The sequence below is a fragment of the Paramisgurnus dabryanus genome, chromosome 8, assembly GCF_030506205.2.
Source record: "Paramisgurnus dabryanus chromosome 8, PD_genome_1.1, whole genome shotgun sequence".
In the NCBI taxonomy this organism is placed as follows: Eukaryota; Metazoa; Chordata; class Actinopteri; order Cypriniformes; family Cobitidae; genus Paramisgurnus; species Paramisgurnus dabryanus.
In genome coordinates, this window is record NC_133344.1 from 44582412 (window position 1) to 44606451 (window position 24040).

The 24040-nt window shown below is 37.1% G+C and overlaps 2 protein-coding genes across 3 annotated transcripts in view; both read right to left on the minus strand.

Moving 5' to 3' along the window:
* Positions 1 to 569: 569 nt before the first annotated feature.
* Positions 570 to 3873, minus strand: rbp2a (retinol binding protein 2a, cellular). Its single transcript, XM_065271196.2, has 4 exons — positions 3683 to 3873; positions 2789 to 2967; positions 2361 to 2462; positions 570 to 701 (listed from the first exon to the last, which is right to left on the minus strand). The coding sequence occupies exons 1-4, from the start codon at positions 3753 to 3755 to the stop codon at positions 648 to 650; spliced, it is 408 nt and encodes a 135-aa protein (XP_065127268.1). The 5' UTR covers positions 3756 to 3873; the 3' UTR covers positions 570 to 647.
* A 4030-nt stretch (positions 3874 to 7903) lies between these two features.
* Positions 7904 to 24040, minus strand: part of brwd1 (bromodomain and WD repeat domain containing 1) — a 32152-nt gene continuing 16015 nt past the window's right edge. Inside the window, exons 24-42 of one of the 2 annotated variants that reach the window (XM_065281889.1) lie at positions 23484 to 23600; positions 23285 to 23392; positions 22279 to 22403; positions 21734 to 21816; positions 21518 to 21629; positions 21365 to 21426; positions 21125 to 21280; positions 18745 to 18865; positions 16141 to 16266; positions 15983 to 16052; positions 15851 to 15904; positions 15625 to 15750; positions 14440 to 14592; positions 14172 to 14341; positions 13935 to 14071; positions 13691 to 13825; positions 11315 to 11629; positions 10770 to 10904; positions 7904 to 10678 (exon numbers count right to left, since the gene is read on the minus strand). In XM_065281889.1, the coding sequence (XP_065137961.1) occupies positions 8955 to 10678; positions 10770 to 10904; positions 11315 to 11629; positions 13691 to 13825; positions 13935 to 14071; positions 14172 to 14341; positions 14440 to 14592; positions 15625 to 15750; positions 15851 to 15904; positions 15983 to 16052; positions 16141 to 16266; positions 18745 to 18865; positions 21125 to 21280; positions 21365 to 21426; positions 21518 to 21629; positions 21734 to 21816; positions 22279 to 22403; positions 23285 to 23392; positions 23484 to 23600 (4029 nt within the window). In that variant the 3' untranslated portion in view covers positions 7904 to 8954. The remainder of the gene's footprint in view (positions 10679 to 10769; positions 10905 to 11314; positions 11630 to 13690; positions 13826 to 13934; positions 14072 to 14171; positions 14342 to 14439; positions 14593 to 15624; positions 15751 to 15850; positions 15905 to 15982; positions 16053 to 16140; positions 16267 to 18744; positions 18866 to 21124; positions 21281 to 21364; positions 21427 to 21517; positions 21630 to 21733; positions 21817 to 22278; positions 22404 to 23284; positions 23393 to 23483; positions 23601 to 24040) is intronic. The other variant, XM_065281890.1, reaches the window with a different exon arrangement.

Sequence of the window (24040 nt, forward strand, 5' to 3'; positions counted from 1 at the left end):
TGTTTACAAAATGTTTAGCATTATGTTTTTGTCATATTCCAGCACTAAGTTACATATTAGTGTCTGACATCATGGGGTTAATTTAGGCATTTCTGCAACCGTACAAGTTTAGTGGGAAAAGGCACTGTCTGTATATTCACATTTAGCTGTTTTATGCGACATTTTGCGACAGTTACAAACATATTATTTTTCATCTATTTCATTTATTTTTCTATAATATTTTCTCAAACCTAGCAATATTTTCTTAGTGACAGGGTAAGTAAACGTGAAATATTTGTTTAAGCAAATATACTGTTAAACACAACCTTCTGTCTTTTAAAGGCAGGGTGTATGATCTCTGAAAGGCAATGTTGACATTTGAAATCACCTAAACAAACACGCCCCTACCCCAATAGAATCTGGACCTTCTTTTGTCAGACCCGCCCCACACATACACACCCCAGGCAACGATGTCAGTTAGTGACACGACCCTTACTGCTACGTGTGTCTTCATGAAATATTTACCTTAGCTTGTTTTTCTTATGGATTTAACCACATTTGCATTTAACAAAAAACAATTCCAGTTGAACTTGTTTGGTTTTAGCTGTTTATTTAAATTGCGTTAACAAATATATACAGCACAACATCATCCAGTTATTTAAAAAGCGTTAATTTTTCTTCTTGAAAACTTGATGGCAGACTTTGTCCTGACAGTGGATATCCTAATAAATGTTGAGAGAAACAGAAATTTTTGTATTACACACATAAACTGAAACATTTATTAAAAAACAAAATAGCGAAATGAGATACATGAAATGGGAAAACTATCTCCGGGAATACAAATACTAAAGTATGATATTACCATGTTTTGTTGGATATGTACTAAAGATATCACTATAAAGTACCTTGTGAATTACATACGTTTTATTAGACATTAGTTCCATCACCCTTAAGGGGGTCACACACCGGATGCGCAGTGCCACGTCGAGTCGCAACTCGGAGGTATCATACACCGGAAGTCCGCATTAAATAGCGCAAGCTTATTCAGTTAGCGTCTACTTCAAAATGCAAAATATACGTTAGCAGCCAATGTTAATCGTTAATGATTTGGGACAAATATGATGTTTTTTAATGTTAAACTATGTGAGTGGTGCTCTGTGGCGCAACAGGGATTTCAGCAACTTCCTGAGTCAAAGCTGGGCGCTATGGATAGGCACCACCTGTCGGCGCCGATGTGCGTATACTCATAGAAAACAATGTGTTCGATTTTTTTAGAATGACGCTGAGCTGCGCTTCCAGTGTGCGACCCCCTTTAGCATGTTGCTGTTCACATTTAGTCAGGGACTATTTTTACGGCAGAAGGAAAGCTAGATTTTACATAAAGGGATAGTTCACCCAAAAATGAAAATTCTGTCATCATTTACTCATCCTCATTTTGTTTTAAACACGTATATAAATATTTATTTTTATTCTGATCAACGCAAAAGGAGATATTTTAATAAATGATGGTAAGCACACAGTTGACAGTATGGTAAACAACAAACAGCTAATTGTAACCATTGACTTCCATAGGAAAAACAAATATGATGGAATTCAATGGTTACAATCGGCTGTTTGTTGTTTACCATCATTTCTCGAAATATCTTCTTTTGTGTTCATCAGAAAAAAGACATTTCTACAGTTCTAGAACAACATGAGGATGAGAAAGTTATGACAGAATATTTGGGTGAACTATCCCTTTAAACCAGTCATAAGTTGCATGGGTATATTTGAAGTAATAGCCAATATACATGGTTCAAAATAATGTGTTTTATGCAAAAAAAAAATAGGTAAAGATCATGTTCCATGAAGATATTTTGTAAATTTCCTACCGTAAATAAATAAAAACCATATTCATTATTAGTTATATGTGTCGCTTAGGACTTTAACGGTGTTTTTCTCAATATTTTGATTTTTTGCACCATCAGATTAAAGATTTTAGTTAACAAACCATACAGCAATGGAAACCTATTTATTCAGCTTTTTTTAAATATTCTTAGAAAAATATAGTATTCCTTAAGTGTCCATGTATATATCATGGACTGTAAAAAAGTATATGTCTATATGTGTGAGGAAAGGGTGTAGAGTTACAATTCAAGCTATTTTAAGGCATGAAGAAATGATCATCACAGGAAAAGACTTTTACATATGCTGTTTTGGTGCACAACGATGAGTTTTAAGGGATCAAATTATCAGGGGACTTGTAGTTGGAGTTACTACTATTTTCTTGGTTAAGCACACTGTAAAGGGCACGTAGTGTAAAGTGCAACCCAATTCTTTTTTTTTTTTGTCTCTATAGAGTATTAATGTATTAGTGTATTGTATATAGGCCTATTCTTTACCAGGTAAAGTAGATCTCCTTCAATCCACTGTTTCCAACCACGGTTCTCTTTCTCCCCTTTTTGTACACATACCAATTTATCACCATCCCATGTCACCAGGGTCTGAAAACAAACAGAGACCATATTTTTAACTCGCTTACAACTTTTTTATATACCTTATAATATAATATGGTATATGAATAATGTAAATTTTCTATATCATGGTACACACTAGGTGATGAACACTGAGCATATTTTCTGAGCGCTATTACTATAACAGTCCAGTGTCAATCCACAGACTATTACATTGAAAGAAAAAAATGATGTGATACATATGCAATATGAGGGCTGATTGTTTTCGCAGTTGGTACTGCTGATATTCTGTAATAATGCATATAAAATTTGTATTGAATGAAAGTATTGAAAACTGAGACATTTTGGACACTTGCCTTAACAACTCTATTGTCCAGTCCTTTTGTGTGCTCCTCAAACTCTTCCCCAATAGTGAAATTGACCTCATAATTTCTGAAGGTGCTGAGCGTTTTGGTCTCAAATTTGTCTCCATTTTGCACAATGACCTTAGTCTGTTTGAGATGCACCGCAATCTTACGAGTGGCAAAGTCGATATCTGTAGGTCAAGATGTTTGTTATTACAACTTTCAACAGAAATTGGAAGAAACACAGTTGTAACAGTACAATTAATAAAAGCCCTATTATGCAATAGATTCACAGAAATGAACTCGCACATGCACACACAGGGACAAAGGTGACTAATGTGTTCAGATTCACTGATCTTTCACCTTTATCAAAGTTCATGATAAGATACTGTGACCTGGCATGAACTTTGACCCTTGAAGAAGCACTGTGTTCATGCAGTTTTTTTTATTTTATAGTAAAAACATTTCAATTCTATTTCTCTTTTTATATTTATGTATTAGTCTTTTATGGTCATTTTCATGATATTGTTTTTAGATGTCTGTTTGTGCATTTGCTGCCTCAGTCAAATTACTTTTGTAGAGATTTTTAATCAAAATGAGTCCTCTTACCCAGTTAAATCAAGGTTAAGTGTTTGTGACTTAGGTGCAGTGTTAAGTCTTATCAACAGCTTAAAATAGGTACATTAAATAGATATTCAAATGTTCCAAATGGCCTCTCTGTCATATACGATTGAATGTTATGCTTGCATGATGCGGAAACTCCTCACTTTGTGCTTCACACTGCATTCAGTTTCAGTAAGAACAATAAAACCCAAATCAATGTTCAAGAGCTGATTTGTCTCTGCTCTGCTGTGTAAGCCTTTACTGGTATGTAATTCATGCAAAAGTTTGCAGTAAATCACTTACCCATGGCCTTCATAACATCTTCAAAGTTGTCATTGGTGATCATCTCCCACGTTCCATTGTAATCCGCTGGCATTGTGTAGCTGGGATGGTGTACGTGTGTGCGCACGTGTGTGTAAAGGGAGGATGTGGACAGGGAATAAGGTCAGTCACTGCCTTTTATAGCTGTGTATCTTTGAATGTAGACTTGGTTCTTTTGATAAGACCCTTTATCTTCAATAAAAGAGGAGGAGTTAAGAGCTCTCTAGAAACTCCTCCTCTTTCAACAATGATAATGTTCCTGTGTCAGCTATTAATGTGTTCTGTGAGAGAGATATATCAATTTATACTGTAAAACTATACATTTGAAATCTGATAATAGATTTCATTTGAGATACTGATCCAGTATACTGCCTTTATGTTAAACTATTGTAATTACCTGTTTTAATTCTTGTATAATTATTATGCATGTTCTCATGACCCTGACCCACAAAATCAGTCATATATTGCACGGGGTCATTTTTAGCAGTAGCTAACAATCCATTGTATGGGTCAAAATGATGCCAAAAATCTTTAGGATATTAAAGATCATATTCCATGAAAATATTTATGTAAATGTACCATAAATATATAAAACTGTATTTATCATAGTAATATGTGTTGCTAAGGACTTAATTTGGACAAATTTAAAGCAGATTTTCCAATATTTAGATTTTTTGCACCCTCAGATACATTTTTTTAACAGCTGTATCTTGGCATGTTTTGTCCAATCCTTAAAAAATTGACCCTTATGACTGATTTTGTGGTCCAGGGTCGCATATGAATTGAGAGAATAAATGTTACACGTATTGTTATAACTGCAAAATAAATAACCTGGAAATAAAAGTTTTAGTTTAATATGTATTTTCACTATTTTAAAGTTAGGCATGTAATGTGTGCAGCACATTGAGGGACTCTTTTCAGCCCTTGTAAAAGTATAGGGTGTAATAAGTAATATAAGTTAGCACAGAAAAGATAAGTGTCTTTCTTCATCTGATCTCTGTCACCATGAGACAAGTGGCTCTCATTATCAGCTCACGGGTGTGTAAACCACAAACTTTGATCATTAGGTTTTATCATTAATGCAGTCCAATCATCAACATGTTAAAATATCACCTGTCAAGATACTGAAGTTCAAATTTTCTAGCTTTAAAAATATATTAATTTAAAATAAATTCATTAAATATTTATTATATCTGCCATTAAAGTCACTAGAGTACCCAATATAACGTGTCTATGAATGACATGAGATGTTAATTAAACAAGAGCACCACCTGACACTGTCTGTGTTGAATGAAACTTTATTACCTGGCACTCGGCAATATTTGATTTTGATGGCATAGCTGTGGTAGTTTCATGTATTATTATCATATTTATCAAGTATGAAAAATGCTATTATTTTTTGCTAAATAAACTCCTTACTGGCCATCTAGCTAAACATATATCCTATTCTGTTACAACACCAAAAGGCTGATTTCAGCATTAAAAGACCATGAAGGCTGCATTTGTATCATTTTTAAAATGTTACAAGGTTAAGTAAGCAAAGCAGAAGAGTGTATTGCTTAAGAAATAGAGCGTAGGGCATGCTTGTTCAGGACACATGACACAGTTTTCACCAACTGCCAAAAATGGTAAACCATCAAGCAAAATGTTCACTCTTAAAATAAAGTTGCTACATGATGCATCCAAAGAACATAAGGTCTCTTGAACTACTCAAATGTAAGAAAGACCAAAAAAAGGCTCTTCTATGGCATCAGTGAAAAACCTTTTGTATCACATTAACTTTGTAGAGTGAACCTCATCCTCATTCAGTCAGTGCCTCTTTCTTATAAGATCATATTGAAAAGAGATCAAAGAATGGTAAAACTTGTAATGCAATGTAAAAACAGTTTAAGGGAAAGAGGTCAACGTTTATATCACGCAGTAAGTAGCATGTCTTTCAGTGTAATCCACAATGAGGCAACAGAAGCTTCACAGGATCTGATAACTGAAGAAATGTCAATGTTAAAATTTAATCTTTTCTTGAATTATTAAATACATGTAATTGCTGATTTAATAATGCCTGATTTTAATGCCCTCACTCACTTCACACATTTCCATTTTGTTGGGATGTCGTGCTTTTTCTTTATTTAGTAGTCACACAATATTTGTAATAGAAGATAATGTTCACAAAGTGAGGTCTATAGGTCTTAGTCGTCTTATTTTTTCCTACAAGAAAGATGTTTTATTTATATCTTCCTGTTCATGAATATTAGGTTACATGTTTACGACACAATATATTCTTAATGTATATGAACTATTTAACATTTCCACCATTCTGGGACATAAGGGGCCAGAGTCAGCAAAATTTTAAAAACTGTACAGATTTTAGGGCTGTTGATTTAACATATTAAATGTGCACGTAACAACTCTGTAATAACAATGTAATAACTGCACATTATTAGGAGTTTTACACTATTATTGTGACACAATTTTCATCATGTAATAATTTTCTTAAAACGTTATAAAATCTTCAGCTCATAATGCAATAAATTTTTTCAATGTAATAACAATTTTCAAATAATGTAATAGTGTGTTTAAAACGTAATACATTTCTCATACAAAAACCTGTGGCAGTTTATAAGGTAATACCAGCTACTAACTATAACACATATTCAAGCTCATACATTTAAAGCCATGTGTGACTGTGTTTGGTTTTGCAGATTGGTTACGAATTTCCACAAACTTAATAATTAATAGTTTCTTAACCCAAATCCACACAATCTCACCATTACATTTCACACACACTGCAAACAATTATTAATTATCTTGACAAAGTTGCAGTTGCAGTCAACTTAATTTTATATTTATTAAGTTATAACAACTCATCTCTAGTCAAGATAAATAATTGTAAGTTAAAATGACTTGTAAATTCAAGGGTACCCGGGGTGGTTGCTACTGATTACAGTCCAAGCCATGAAGGAAACAAGACCATGTCTCTACAATGTTCTGATACAGATATATTGGTCTTGCTAAACGGTTGCTAGGGAGAGAATTGGCTTAAATGAAACATGCCCACCGCCATGTTTCTATGATGTATAATAACAATGCTTTGCATAAATGCAAGCACCATTAATAATACGTTTGCATTATTACAATTACAGTTATGACAATATTTTTTGTGAGTTTAAAATGTATAACATTACTCAATGTAATCAGTATTACATTATGAGCTCAAGATTTTATTACATTTCATTACAATAATAATGTAATACTAGTAACATGATGTGCAGTTATTACATATTACTTGCTACAGTGCACTTTCATGGCATGATGAAGACTATTTGGATGCGCTTTAAATGTAAAACATTAGTTTTTCTTATAAGCAATAGCACAGAAACACGAGTATAGTTTTCCCAAATGATTCTTAATTGCAAATGTTATATGGATTTATACAACAGTTTAGTAAACAATATTTTGAATATTGTAATATTTGAGGTTATATTTTTAAGTTTCGCTTTGTTTGCCACAGCATAACTGGTGTGCATCTTTCCAAATACCACACAGCAGTGTTACCTTAATGAATCTGTGTTTTTGAACAAATAGGGTCTGATTAAGTGACCCATTCATAAAAAATTTTGAATGTTTTACCACATAATACTAAACTGTTCTTACCATTTCAACCATATAATGGTGCAGTAAATTGATTATGGCAGTAATAAAGTTCAAATGTTCCCATTCACTTGCTTCTTTCGCTGAATAAGTCAACCAAATGAACGAATCGGGTGAATTTAATATTCAATAAAAACATTGGTGTATGCATTAATAATGCAATTGTAATCATAAATTGTATTTATGCCACATCATAACAGCCTTAAGTAAGAAAATGCCACTTCAGATGCAGCCTATGAGAAAAGTCCTATAAAACTTAACAGGCTTAAGTTGCAACCGAGGTGCCTTTGTTCATTGCATTAACCTGACAATAAAAGCAAACACATGGAAAAGTTGGGCAAGATATTACTTTTAAAAAGACCCCAGAACCAGTAAACTCAAACTTGTGGTCTATTTACAGCACCTTAATTGTGACACGCAAAATGGACACTCAATATAAAACTAGATCTGCCTTTCATTAAACATCAACAGCTGCTAATGAAGATTCCAAAGAAAAATATATACAGCCCTTTCTTAAACAAAAGCAGCTAACTTGAAGAGAGTGAAAGGCACAAATCAATTCCAACCTGAAACTGTATTTTTTATTCATAGAAAGTCACTTCTCTCCCACTTCAGTGGCCAACAAGTTTAACATCCTCTTTGAAACCTGCATTAAAGAATAAGCTCTTATGAAAAGACATTAAGCAAAAATGCCAAGTGACAACTGCATTTCATACATTGCGATGCACAATTCAAAGTCCAGGTACAAAAGTTCATTGCTGTCCATAAGTTACATTTGATAAGGAATTAATACTGAAAGTTTGCAACACAGATCACCCAAAACATCTTCCCAATATGAGAAATCACAGTACTTTGCTGCAAGTACGAAACTGATTTACTGTACTTAGCAAATAGGTACCAATTCATAGTACATGGCATTGCAATGCATTTCAATAGTATATAAAAAAGAAAGTAATGCTTAACCGAGAAAAGTTTAAATATACAACTGTTTGCTACAAACTGATTTTCTGATACCTCTGGAAACATGTCAAGAAAAAGAAAAACTTACAACCAAAACCAATGGAAACAGTAAACATGGAAAAAGGAAGATATTTTGTACATTTTGGCTCAACAATCCCTCAGTGACAATACAAAATGTGTGTCCATCTGTCCAAGAGTTTTAGTAAAGTGTGTTAGACTTAAATGCTCACTGAATCCTACAACTTAAGAGTCAAAAAAAGTCTTAGAAAATGGTAAACACCGCTGACCCCTGAGTTTCTAATGCAGAACTAGTGTATAAAATAGCTCATTACAGTGTGCCTTTTAGTGCAAGCCAGCAAAATATGCTCAATTAAACCGGGAGGTATATCAGGATAGCACCCAAGCAGACAACGCTCCTCTACGCAGTCTTTTCTGTTGGCCGAATCACAAAGTGGGACTGGTCTGAACCAGCGGATCAATACATCTTATAAATCATTTTTCTGTTGCTTTTTCATAGAAAATATAAATATCCCTGAATGAAACTGATTCACAGTATATTGAGGACTCCAGTGCTACTACCAGTTATATTTGGGCACAATCAAGTGTCTTCAAGGTCTCTTAGTGTCTCTTGCATGGGCAAGGTCCTTCATTCGCTGTCTTGGTAATTTACGGTCCGTTTGCCTCGGTTTCTGGTCCGGATGCGTGTAGCCCGTTGAGGTTTTCCATACGACTCGTCGCTCTCCTCATCTGAAACGTCTCGTTGACATTTCCGTAAGCGTGTGCTTTCTCGCTCTCGACCTCGAAGCCTCGTCTTTGGACCGCTTTGTGAATCTGAGCTGCTATCGGACTCGGATTCCTCGTCGCTCTCAGAGCTGCTTTCATCATGGTGACTCCTGTAGCTCTCTCTTTCCCTCTGTTTAGCGTTGTGGCGCACCTGACGTTGGCGCGTTGTTTTGGGAGAGTCCTCCTCTGATCGTTGCTCCTGTTTGCCGCGTAACCGTCCGTTTTCCGTTGTACGCATAGTTTCAGAGCCGCTTTCAGAAGCATTAGAGCCCTTCTTTAAGCGCTTGGAGGCTTTCACGCTCTTTCTTTCAGGTTCCATACACTCGTTTTCATCACTGCTCTGCTCAGAATCTGTGGTAAAGGCCCGTTTTCTTTTGGAGTCCCCTTGTGGCTTTCTTGCACTATTGTTGACCCGCTCCTTGTTCCTTCCACACTTTGACTGCATCTCCACCTCGGAATTGAAATCTTCATCCGAGTCCTCCATAACATAGTTTTTCTTGGGAACAACCCTGAGAGAAATTCTTTTAGAAGCAGCTTTAGGGCATGACCTCCTCCTTGGGTATGTTTTCTGATCCTCCTCAGATTCATCACTCTGTTGCCATTCATTAGAGGAACTGCTTTCCTTTTTCCTGGGTCTTTTATTAACCACCTTCTCTTCGCTTTCTGAACTACAAACATCTAAGCTTGCATCCGGCTTCTTCTTCGGAGCACTAGATGCCCACTTTTTGTTTGACCTCATTGCCTCATCATCTTGACTCTCATCATCATCATCATCATCAGATTTGAGTTTCTTCTTTTGTGCAACAGATTCCTCTGAACTGGAAACATCTGAACTGACAACATCTGAGCTGGCATCCCGCTTTTTTTTCCGAATGTTGGTCACACGGTTTCTGTTTCTGAGTGACCTTTCCTCAGCATCATTGCTTTGATTCTGGTCCTCTTCTTCCTCAGATTTAATCCTCTTTCTATGAACAACAGATGTATCTGAACTGGAACCAGCCGAGCTTGCATCCTCCTTTCTCAAAGCACTGGATGTGGACTTTTTGTTTCTAAGTGATCCTTTCCGCTTACGATCCTCACATCGATTCGTGTCATCATCTTCGCATGATTTAATAGGCTTTCTACATTTTTCTGAAACGTCACTGAGCTCCTCTGAGTCCTGGGTTGTTGAAGTTAATGCATCCATGGCTGAGGTTTTCTTGTGGATGTCTTGAAGTTTCAGGACAGAAGTTTGTTCTTGGCTTTTTGATGGTAATTTACCCCTCTTTAAACTCTTGATTTCCACCTTCCCTCCGTTTTGATGAGAATGCTTTTGAGCTCTGGGCATTTCATCCTCATCAGAACTTCGGACATCCTGCTTTCTTGATTGGTGTATTTGATGATCGTCCTGTTCCTCAGCATCGCTGTGATTCATGTTTTTAATTTTACTGACAGCAGCTTTCGCCGTCATCCTTGTGGACTTCCGTTTGACAAGGAGACCTTCGTCAGATTCCTCGGCTAAACTTTCGCTCACATTCCGCTCATTATCCGTGTTGTCCTCACTTTCATCGTACTGGCGTTGGGTGCCATGTCCATTAATGGAAGTTTCTAATAATGGGAAATAAGAAAATATCAGAATGTAAAAATGTGACTTTTCACAAGTCTTCGGTTTAACATAAAAAGATACTACTAAACGCACCCTTTCTCTCTGCTGTCTGTCTACATGATCTTCGGGCAGCTTTTCGACTTCCTTTGTTGTCAAAGGAGAAATCGCTGTCAGCACAAGCCTCACTTTTCTCTTCATCGCTGGCAGAAACATCGCTTTTATTTGATTCTGTGAGAAAATATAGGAGAGACAGTATAATTATTTTGTAAAAGACTGGGCAGTTTAACATTCTATGCAACCATTAAATATTTGCTAAAAATAATTTCTGCTGTACCAAGTTAAAAATCCACTACCATACAGAAATTCAAGCAACAACTGTGATTAGATTCAATTTAAAAGTTATTTTGCAAAGTAAAAGTGTGACATGCTTCTAAAGTATGCAACGCAGACCTTACGCACGAATATAAATTGGACTTTAGGGTTAAGGTGCCTTGCTCAATGGCACCACAGTTGCAACCTCTGGCTGCGAGATTAGAAATGGCAACTCTCTGTTTACAAGCTCTAACCACTATGCTATGACACTATAATAAGGTTTTTGTCACACCCCTAAAAATTGTTTTAAGCTTATGAATGTATACCCTGAGAAGCGTCGTCTTCCTCTGAATCACCACTGCTCTGAATTACAGCCAAGCGTTTGCTTGCGCGGGTCACATGTCGGACGCTGCATCTACGACCCTCCTCATCCGAGCCATCGTCTTCCTCCAGGGTTTCCAGGAGTTTTATCTTACTGACAGCTGCCATTGCAGTTTTGCGAGTCCTGGGCCGACAACTGACAGAAGATGACGACTCGTTCTCAGAGGCATCAGAGTCCAGCGATGGCTCATGGTCACTGCAGGGCCTTGCCCTCTGAAACTCCTGGCTTCTGCTGTGCCCGTTCACCATGGCGTGGCTCTCTAAAATACAGACAGACACCTCAGTAAAGGATGTGTGTAACATCTCAAAAGCATTTTCTATACAAAAAGTTAAAGTTATTAATTCAAGTTGGTGGTATGGATGCACAATATATTGTTTCAGCATCAACATTGCAATGTGCCCATCTGTAATAACCTACATTGCCTGTTCTGCGATGTGACTATCTTTTAAAAAGGGAAACTATTTTGGATGCCTTTTGCTAGTGTTACACTATACACTATATATAAGAACAGTTCCAAACGACTTAGATTCAAAAACATTTCACCTCATGAAAGACATGGTGATACAAATTGAGGATTTAATAACAAGATAAAAAAATTTCCACAATGTTTGAAATACTATTTTTTTTCTCAAGTTACTATCCCATAACTGTACGAGAAATCTAAGGCACAAGTTGAAACATTTTCTATGGCGTTGTGGTTCCCTAACAAAATCATTTACTTCTCAAATTTAGCTATTCAAGTCATCTGATAAAGTTATTCTGTATTTTTTATATCGCAAAATAAATTGCAGGCAAAACTAAATTTCGCAAAACAAAATGCCAGTTTTCTTCATTATTGTGCAGCCCTAGTTGGTGGCCATCCATATCTTCGGTTATCTGCATATTACTTCATATTATAAAACTGTTCTAGTCCTTGATTCTGATGGTTAAACTGACTGATCAGTCATACACATATGTAAACAAATGTGCTCGGCTGAAGAAATCTGGCGCTCAGCTGAAAAAACAGCTGGCATTTTGGCGTCTTCAGCCGCGTTTAAAATTTTTGGTATGCACAACCCCTAAAGTTGCGTTGATACATATTTTTGGGCTTAAAATTTGTATTGTGTGATAACGGATTTATAAAAGCAATAATGTACTTGAGGGTACTCCATGTCGTGAATAAGTCAATGGAGACTTGGAACCAGAAACGATATTCCTTACATCATGGATTGGAAAATGCACTATTGGAAAAAAAATTTAATTAGCTTGGTCTAAAATGTCATGTTCTTTCTGATCCCATTTTTTAAAACCTAGTTAGTGTGTAATGTTGCTGTAAGACCATAAATAATAAAGCTCAAAGTTCACTGCCAGGCGATATATTTTCTTTAACAGAATACCCCTTTCTAAGCCTACAGTGAACGGCCGGTTTGGACTACAGCCCTCTACTTAATGCTTTAATGACGTCAGTAGAATAGTTTTTTGACTAAACTCCGCCCACAGGAATACATCAGTCGCCAGCTAAGCTAACGACAAGCTAAGATTTCATTGACCACGTTTACATGCACTCTTATAATGAGATTTTGGCAATATTGTGATTATGCTTTACCTCATGTAAACACAATACTTTGATAAAAATAAAGAGATAAAGCTCATAATCGCAGTAAGTATAATCGTATTAAAAGAGGTGTCTTATTCCATTTTTAATTGCAGTATCATCCATGTAAACACTTTAAAACCACCTATACCGCACTAACTGAAGTGCGCATGTGTTTTAGTCAAACATCTAAGCGCAAATTCATATGAAACAGCCCAAATAACGCTACAGCTGCACAATAAACATGCACTGTCCTTATCATGGCACAGAAAAACTTAATACATTAAGGGGCGGTTTCCCAGAAAGGAATAAGACTAAAATGAATGTAAGAGCAGCCAAAACTGAAAACAACTTGCACTGACATATCATAAAATACATCAGTGCCCTTTGTTTTGCCTGAAAATGCGCACCAGTAATGTTTTAAGTAAGGCACATGTTTGTTAAACTAGTTATATTTCCTAATTAAACTAAGGCCTAGTCCTGGCTTAAGATAATCACTGTCCAGGAAACCACCACTTTATGACAAACACGTTCTTATGGACGAAAAAAATTTAAACAGTGGAAAGTATATTAAGAATTTTTTTGTTTAGCTTAGCTTGTGTTGTTTTGGAAAATTGTGGTAAAAAATAATTTAGAAGCCCTGGCCTAAGATGAATTAAATCAAACCACACTCTAAGAAATTTCATACCAAGTATAGTTACAGCAAAAGGTGGATATGATAGTTAGTCATTGGTCTGAAGGTCTCACCATGTCTCTGCTTTGTTGATTTATTCTGTGCAGCCCTCCTCGTAGCTCTAGTCTCTCGCCTAAAGAGATGAGATGATGAAGCCCCTTCATCATTATCAGACTCACTCGAAGATTGTTTGCTGTCCTGATCAGACCCTACATTAACATGATGAAGGCACAAGTTGTCTTCTGCATCCAATCTTTATTTCAAAGTTCCATTAAAAGATCCTACATAAATTATAAAAGAAAAGGTTTTTGGTCTCACCAGACATAGACTTGTGTCGACGTCTAAAACCGTTCTTGGATTCGCCGACTCTACGGCGCTCTGACACTTTAGCTGAGGTAGATTTGGTTGTAGACTGTTCCATGGTTTCCTGAGTTTTAACAGTAGCCCTCTTTTGACTAGTAATAGAGAGACAGCATGAGTAAAGTGGATACAGGAGGCAATAAGCCTGTTATATTGGCTCTTAACTCAGATCTGAGGCTGAGAGATCAGGCCTACCATGTGGATTCTTGGCTAGAGGCAGCTGAATCCTGATGCTGCAGTTTCTTCCTGAACCTCTGACTGCGCCTTAGCTTCAAGCTACTTTTAACAGCGGTCTTGTAGTCGGAAATGATTTTTCGTATGCTCTCCTCAAAAAACGCTGAGAGTCGCAATGTCATACTATAAATCTGTCAAATGGCACAAGAATATAAGCAGTCATTATACCTGATGGGATTAAGCAAAAAGTATTTTGTTTTCACACTTATTCTAGATATTACTGAATTACCTTTGACCGTTTATTTGGCGTGTAGGCTTTAGCATTGGCAAATATGAGCCTGGTGTCTTTGCAAAGGTCTGTAAGATTTTCGTAGCGGTCTTCCTCGAGAGTTTGTCTGACAGTTCTAAGGTCCATGGGTGTTTCAATAATATCCAAGTAGTCCTGAAGTATGCCAAGACAACATGAAGAATGTTACATTCAAAATTGTTTAATGTTGGTCAAAAAAATCTGTTATCGTCAGACCATCAAGATTTTTGTAGGCCATTTATCCAGAAATACATTTATTTATATTAAAGCATTTGAAAGATGTGTTTATCCACAGCGACCAACAGCACATTTTAAGATGCACAATTAAATCAGCATGCATGTTCCCTGTAAATTGAATACAAGATCTTCGTGCAACTAACGCATTCCTCTACCACAGTGTTCTTCACTCCCAATCCTGGAGAGCCGGTGCGCTGCAGAGTTTAGTCTATGCTGCGTCCAAAACCACCTACTTCATACTATATAGTACGCGAAAAGCAGTAGGCGAGGCGAGTAGCATGTCCGAATACATAGTATTCGAAAAACAGTATGCGAAAAGTACCCGGATGACCTACTACTTCCGGTTAGATTTTGCAGTGTGCATACGATGGACACTTTACTATCCCATGATGCCCCGGGAGAGCAGTTATCCAACGAAGAAGAAGAGGTATGCGGCTGTTTTCACGCTGAAATGACATGACGTGATGACGACGTATGTCACGTGATGTAGCAACATGGCGGATGTAGTACGTCCGAATCTCATTCATACTACAAGGATTCATACTATACAGTACCTACTGTTTTAACAGCAAGTAAGTAGGTACTTCATCTTATTCAGTAGCTACTATACAGTATGAGGTTTCGGACTCAGCCCTAATGATCATGAAGACATTGATTAGCTTGCAGGTGTGTTTGATTAAGGTTGGAGCTAAACTCTGCAGGGCACCGGCTCTCCAGGGTTGGGAGTGAAGAACACTGCTCTACCAATTGAAGCATTGAAACATTTGTTACTCATTCTTTAAACCAAATATTGTGTGCCCTGATTTGCCAAAACAAAGCAATCTGGTGGCAGGGGAACCCAAGACCTTTATCTACATACACTATCTAATCAAGTGAAGAAACATAACAGATTCACTAAAGTCATTTCATTGACTATTTAAGGAGACTTACAGGATATTCACTCTGATCTACAGGATCCCGGAAAGGTTCGGAGTCTTCGCACTGAAACATGTAGTCCAACAGATTCTTGCATTGGTCTTTCCACGCATCCCTGTCTTGCACAGCCTCCAGTGAGGGCTGCCAAACATATGCATAACCACCAGCATCTTTAACCATCCATAATTTATTTGATCAAACATTTTGGCTTCTCAAAACTATTGAATATATTATACACTACCTGACGGAGTCGATGTCCAGCCGAGGTTCCAGGTGCGTCAATGTCATCCAAGTCCTTAAAAACCACATATGAATGAATCAATCTTATGTTTCAAGGAAAACACAGAAGATAAAAGGTAGAGCATAACCCCACCTCATCATCGGAGTACTCCATGTTTTCGACAGCATTGTAGATTTCCATAACATCCGTACAGTGAGGTTTACTGTGGGTAACAAATTCATAAGCTCCTTATGATGTTTGTTTTGGTTTGTAATTTGAATGCACTCTTTTTCCCAATGTCAAAAACTGACCTTATAAACTTTAAGAGAACATTGGTGATGATCTTTGCAGATTGGGCAATCTTACTACGGGGCTCGTTGAATGTCTTGGCGTTTTGTTCAATGTGTTTAATATCCCAGATCAGTGCAGACAGTCGCCTGAAAAAGACACCTCTTGTGAAGAAACCAAAACCAGGCAACACAAACGCCAATGGCATAGAACACATGTGTCAAATACAAGGCACGCGAATTCAGAATGCCCAGAATTGCACTACAATTCCCAGCAAGCACTGCGGACGCACTGCTTGTCAAACATGTGATCTCCGCCTCTTGCAAGAGACAACTCTAGTCCAGCAGCGCACTGACAGGATTCCAGCATTACTGAACGGTTAAAGCGGCATCACTGTTCTTTTATCTTTTTCTTTTTTTTAGCAAAAACGTGGTAAGTCAGACAGAAAAGGCTTCATGTCAGGTGCGAGTTTGTATCAGCCAAAGTTACTTAATGTTATTTCATTAAGGCCCATTCGATCTTGAACATGTTGAAAAAATAAACGAACAGTTGAACTTGACAAGCGGTAATTTCAGGAAGAAAGGACGTTTCTTTCTGTCAAGTCAGCAGACGAGTGGTATGTTTATCATTAATTGTCACAATGTGATGCACGCAGATATAAATATGCAACTATAAGTAGAACTACCAACAAAGAAAAGACTGATGAATCAGTAAAGATATTTAAATAACAATAAAATCATGTCGCCATAAAAGCTGTTTTGGATAGAAAACGGAAAAACACGGAACAACACTGAATGTCAACAATAATTTTTAATAATATATATAACAACTGATGTCCGTCTGTTGCATGTGTTATTTACTTAACGTGATATGAAGAGTTTTAATCTCATTTAGTGATTCTTGAATAAATTAATGTTAAATAAAATAAGCGATCTGTAAAAATAGCGCTGTTTGTGGTACACAAACGGTAAACAGATCTTGTTCTCTGCAATGAGTCCCACCTCTGTAACTTACATCGCTATAGATTGGCCTTCCTTTTCTGAGTCCTACCCCCCCCCACCTACGTCGCTTTATGATTGGTTTGTCTTTACTCGTTAAACGCGAAGTAAACTCCATTCGTTTGAAACAAAGCGCCAGTCTGACACGATTTGAATGATTATGCATGCAGGCTACCGGTAAGTGAGTGAGGAAGAAAGCATTAACAGTTTTATGCACAAAATACTGAACACATAATGATTCAGGGACAGTGTTTTTCATGGCAATCCCATATTAACCTGAGGAGTTGCAAACTAAGTTGTAACACTATAGTGCACACTAGGGATGGACCGATCCCGATACTGGTATCGTCCTCGATACCACATTAAAAGTCCCCTGATACCTGTGGCCAGTTGCATAAACATAGCCGTGACATTAAGACTGCTTCTTAAGAATGATTCTTACTAACTAGCAATTAGTTAGGGCTAAACAGGCTTATAATTTGAATTTAAATTAGACCAATCTACCTTTCTATGTAACATACTTAAAACACTTATGATCGGTCTTGAAGAAAAAAATTCATGACTAACTTTTAAGACTAGTCTTAAAGTTTTATGCAACCAGCGAATCGATACCACAGTCTGAGAAATGTCTATGTTTGAGCGGCGTGTAAGGGGTTAATGCCTCTTGTGTTGTCCAAAAAGGCAGAGTTTACAACAAACTGGAAAACTAGTCCTTTGTTTTTTTTGTTAAATTATATGACTAAAGCTGTAACCTGTAAATTTAAATCATGTTTTTTTATTAAGTACTCGGTATCGGCAAGTACTCGTACTCTTATTCCAAAAAAGTGGTATCGGTGCATCCCTAGTGCACACTGAGCTATAGTTTAACTAAAGAAAGCACAAACAATAAAATAAAGCAATAAAAAGAAAGCACCAACAATTAAATAATTGCTAACTACAGTTAGGGATGGCTATGGAATAAGTATAATGTGTTATATTTTTTTCTGTTGGAGCAGATTAAGAGAAAATCTGATGGTGCAGTATTGTATTTGCCCAGTCAGAATCTTCACTGGCATCACGAAAAAGTACAAAATAAAATACAAATAAAATATGCCTATTTTATATTTGTTGTTTTTGACATGTAACATTAATAAATATGACACCTAAGATTAAGATAATGACATTATTTACATCCTCACCAATGTCAAAATCAAAATGTTGCCCTCATTTGTACTCATTAGTGTTCAAAATGTATATTTGCAAAAAAAAGTTAATGGTTTTATTTATTACTGTGTTCATGCTCATTTAAATTGGACTTATTCAATTAGGTAAACTTAATTCTTTACTAATGAGCAGTTTGTAGCCAAGTTGTATTTTAGTTTTTATGGGTTTGGCCCTCATAAGGGGACATTTTTTTCTGATCCGGCCCTCAGCTTAAATGAAATTGACACCCCTGGCATAGAATATTAAGAGAGTTGTATTTTAGTTCACGAACAAAGATGTGAATTACCATCCAAATGCAAAATAACCCTTATAGCAATACCAAGCAAAATAACCCTTCCTACTGTGCACCACGAAAGTAAGCCAAACTGGTTGGTGCGACACACAGGTGAGTACACAGTGACAATTACTTTAAAAAAAAATACAGACCTGTAGAAGTTGTTCTTTAACCGTAGTTTAATGGTGTTCAAGTCTGTAGGATATGCGATGACTGCACAGTATGTGGGATATTGAATAAGGTCGACTGGACCAGAGAAAGGTGCAGTGATTTCTGTTGAAGATGAGAGACAGAAATGGAGAGGAGTCGTCATGCGTCACATTTAAGTTCCAGTCTTATGCAAATAAAGAATTAGTCCAAACAAAATCAAAAGTATATCACAAAGAATATTCAACTTCATCTGCTTTCGTAAAAACCTTCTGAAGCGCTCAGCATGGTTATTTGAGCAGCATAAGCAAAGGATCAACTAAGGCATGGTGAGAGGGCTGTGTATCATTGCGTCCTAAACAAAAAATAGAAACTACTAACTTGACATTACGATAGGCTTCCGGTGTTAAGAGCGAGCTTAACTTCCTATTTTTCTTAACAACAATCACATCTTAATGAAGAAAGCATGCTCGGGCACGGATCGATAAACGTACAGTGTGAGTGCAAGCTTGTGGGTGAGTGGGAACAATTGTGCTCGGGCACAGTTTGGTCCGGTTATGTATCCGGAGTGAGCCTCGAGTGTTGGTTGCAAAACTCATCAGCACAACAGCCACTTTTGGACATTTCTCTTAAACCCTTAGGAAGGGGAACCCTTTCAGAGGAAGTACACAGGGATTAACATTATTAACCACTTAACCATTAATAGGAGTTTTGAATACTAACAGTTTAACTCATTAAAATAAGCATTTGCAGTACAAGTATCCACTGTACTGTTGTACCATCACCATAAATAACCCTAATATTGTGTTTATATTTACAACGTTTCTTTACAGCTTGCTTCGTTGTGTTGAAGCGCTGCTTGATAAAAACTGTAGCAACGGTAAAATGTTTAAATGTTTTTTTATGTCTTAATAATGTGTGAATACACTTATTATATTAAAAACAGTTGGGATTTATAGCAGTTCACAAACTGGTTAATGAACAATTAACAAGCATCAATTATCTTTCATAAAATCTAAAAAGAACATCCCTACTAGGGACGTTCCTCTTCTTTGCATTCAAACCCTATGGTAATAAAAAATAAAACCACTTTAATTATTTTCATAATGCACATTCCTTCAAACAGGATTACAGAGTACTAATGATTTAGGTTTTTATTATTTTTATGACCATTGGTCTTATGAGGCTGTTTTGTGTGTGGCAACATCCATTTATATCAGAGCTGCACTTTTTTACATTTTGTGTTTGTAATATGCTTCAAAATGGGACTTGTAAAGGCAAGAATCCAACCTTAAATAGAGGTAGAGGTGTTAGTGAGACCAGCAGGGGGTGCTCACCCTGTGGTCTGTGTGGGTCCTAATGCCCCAGTATAGTGACGGGGACACTATACTGTCAAAAAAAGCACCGTCCTTCGGATGAGACGTTAAACCGAGGTCCTGACTCTCTGTGGTCATTAAAAATCCCAGGATGTCCTTCGAAAAAGAGTAGGGGTGTGCCCCGGCATCCTGGCCAAACTTGCCCATTGGCCTACTAATCATCCCTCATACTAATTGGCTATATCACTCGGTCTCCTCTCCACTAATAAGCTGGTGTGTGGTGGGCGTTCTGGCGCAATATGGCTGCCGTCGCATCATCCAGGTGGATGCTGCACATTGGTGGTGGTTGAGGAGATTCCCCCATTCATATGTAAAGCGCTTTGAGCACTGGAAAAGCGCTATATAAATGTAACTAATTATTAATTATTATTATTATTATTAAATATATAAACTTAAAGTCCTGCGGTGTGCAGGATTCAAATTTCGTCATAAGAATATTAAACGCCTTCCATTGTGGTGACAGAAGTTTAAAGTTGCTTGGAACAACCGGAGACTGCACTCACCCACTGTCTCCTGTGTGTTTGTGCACCTCTCACACTCAAACAAGCAGAGCTCTGACTGTACATCTGTAGCAAAATTTCCCAAATGCTTGGACTATAGTTGATACATTGTTTGCCTAGCAACATAAAAAGCCAGATCACGCTTCTCTTTTCTTAAAGGTGTAGCGGAGGATTTTCTCAGATTTTAGAAAAGAACCGTCTTCTCAACTTTATAAAAAAATGCAATTGCGCAACACTCCTGATTGACAACTAGGAGGACCAATAGTCTTGATGATCCAATCGGATAGAAGGAAATCCTCCACAATACCTTTAAGTGACCAAAAATGGCACACTTTGCGTTTCCAAGCGTTTAAAACAGGTCTGGTGTGATCAGCCCATAAGTCTGCAAAATAATTTTACTTTACAGTCATCCAGTTCGAGCAATAGGAACAGATACACATCACATCACATCTAATTTAAAAACAGGGTAAATGACACTATCAAAAAAATGAGATAATAAAGCCACGCACCCACAGATGTGAGCTGCTCTATGGCCATGATAATGCGTGCACTCTCTCCCTCTCGTCCCCTGTCGCCCCATTCACCCTCCTGTGGTGTGTATAGGATATCAATCATCTCTTCATCCGTCACTGGCACACCTGCCCCGACCGACTCTGGCCGCTCAGCTACGACACAGAAACCAAAGACAATGTTCAAATGCTAAATTCCTGACAAAAGAGGAACTTGAGATATAAGATTGAGATATCTACCATCTTCAGGAATAGCTTCCACATCCCAAGGACTCAGCTTCTCAGTCTCACCATTGTCCCACCTGCAAAAAAACAAAAACAAAGTAAAAAATACAGTCCATGGCCAAGGAGTTTACAACACTCTTAATTTTTCCAAGCAAAGTTTGGGCTTACTTGACTTTGAAGCACTGAAAATGGCTGTCAGGATACTGTAGCTGATACGGTTCCTGACAAACTATGGTCCCAAACCACCAGGCATCATCAATCACAGAGCGAAATCGATCATCTACAGCAACAATGAACACATAAATCAACATGTTCTGCATATGTCCATCACTTCATTAAATACATTTTAATGCAAGGTAAAATCACAACAAACAGTTAACTTACTCGGTCTCCACGCTCTGTTTCGCGCCTCATCATAACTCTGATGCAGCACCAGGAAATCAATTACATCTGGCATATCATGATATCTAAGAAAACATAGCAAAACGTTTACTACATTCCTAAATCTACAAAGCAACATTTATAAACATATCATTTACATTTAAATATATCTTCACGGATGCAAACTCATCAGGAGTAAATAAATAAATAACCTGTGTGTATGGTGTATATGTATTTTCTATTTTCCACAAATAACTTCAGATGAAATACAGGACTCTCTAAAAACATGTGGTGTGGCTGTTTTAAGATGCACAATAATGAGGCAGTTGAAGAAAGATGGGCTGAGTCACCAGAAGAAAGCCATTACTGGACACCAAAGACTGACCTTACAGATCCCCCTCAGCCCTAATTTTTAAAAACTCATCGGATCTAGATGAATCACAATAATTACCTATTTTGGATCCTTAACAGCAAATTTCGCCAAAAGGTGACAAGTTTGCATCCCTGTTTTTGCTAAAAGGATAAAAAATGTTTAAGCACAAACATACTTTATTGAGAAGGATCTGTCTGTTATTCGGCCTGTTCCAGGATCAATTTGGGTCAGTTTCAAACAGCACAGCGTTGGTGGGCACACTTCATATTTGATCCCTGTTATTTTCACAAACTCCTGATCCTAGTTAAAAGCACAGAGAATAGTTTTCTTAGCATCAGTGAGCAAGTTCAAGTGGTTGGTCACAACCATAGTTAGATAGGTAGTGTGCACATAGTCTAAGTGTCAAACCAATAATAACCAGCAATATACACTGCACTCCAAAAAAAGTCACACACACTAATATTTCATTGGACCGCCTTTAGCGTTGACTATAGCATGCATCCACCATGGCATCGTTTTGATAAGCTTCTACAATGTCACAACATTTATTCCAATCCCGAGTCTTCAGCACATCCCAAAGATTCTCAATGGGGTTAAGGTCTGAAATCCATATTATGTTGCATGCTCCCTAAACCACTTTCACAATTTGAGCCTGATAAATCCTAGTCTTGTCATCTTGTAATATGTTCATGCCATCAGGGAATAAAGATCCATTGATGGAATAACCTGGTCATTCAATATTTTCATGCAGTCAGCTGACCGCATTCTTTGGGCACATAAAGTTACTGAACCTGGACCTGTGCAACTGCAGCAGCAAGTGATTGCCGAACAAGATAATTCAAGATTTTTTTCTGACCACATTGGTTCCCCACTATCGTTTCAGATTTTAATAAGTTGGACAGTTATTAACCCAATTTTAGTAGTTTCAGCAATCTCCCTTAGACATTTTCTTTGCTTAATACATTCCATTAACATATTTTCCATGATGCTTGTTTAAGAAATGAAGCTACTTACTGCATTAGTTTGTGTCAAATAACTTGTTGCCAGCTGAAACAATCATCCATGCAGTAACTCTGCAATAAGAGTCTTTTATCTATTTGCTTCGTTAAATTAGGGTGGTGACTTTTTTTGGCAGGGTGTGTATTTTCAAAGTTCCTTCAGTCGTTTGAATGAAATCTTACCCTTAACTCAAATTTCTTCCATGGCTGTTTTTCTAGATTGATAGGGTACAGATTACTCCTACAGACCGCATCCACATACGCCTCATGACCCTGTCGAAAATAGATGACCTACGAAGAGAAACACAAATACAAAGGAACATTAGACATACAGGTTCCACAGACATACGACAATACAAAAGACAAGTGAAACAATCAGTACCTCATCTCCCATTTGAGGCACAAAGGGGGACTTCCTGGGAATGACATCAGTGATCCAGGCTGAGGGGCGGAACTCATTTGAGATCTCTCTGTTAATGGGCGGCCTTGGTTTTGGGCGCTCAATTTCACAGAGCCAGACATAACAATTAAATTTTAAAATAACTTAAAACTTATTTATTTAAGCTGCAATCTGTAATGTCTATTAATTAAAAATTAACAAAAATCAATCATTGACACAAATTACCCTTACTTGGAAAAAAATTCCAGATAACTTGACATTTTTTTTCATACAGAGATGAAGAGAGGCAAATTTTGGATTGCAGCTTTATGGTCACTTTACAACAGAAAAAAAAACGATAAATAATCAAATTAAAATAGTCTGCTCTCCTGAAATTACACTCTTAAATCTAGACTTAAGACTCCTCTCTTTAGGCATAGGCCAGGGTTTGCGTTTTAGGTCACCACTAAAATCTGTCTCAGCTTCAGGTCCAGATGTGTCTGCCACCTCATATTACCATTTAACTCTCAAGTACCAGCATCATTACAAAAGTGGTTTTA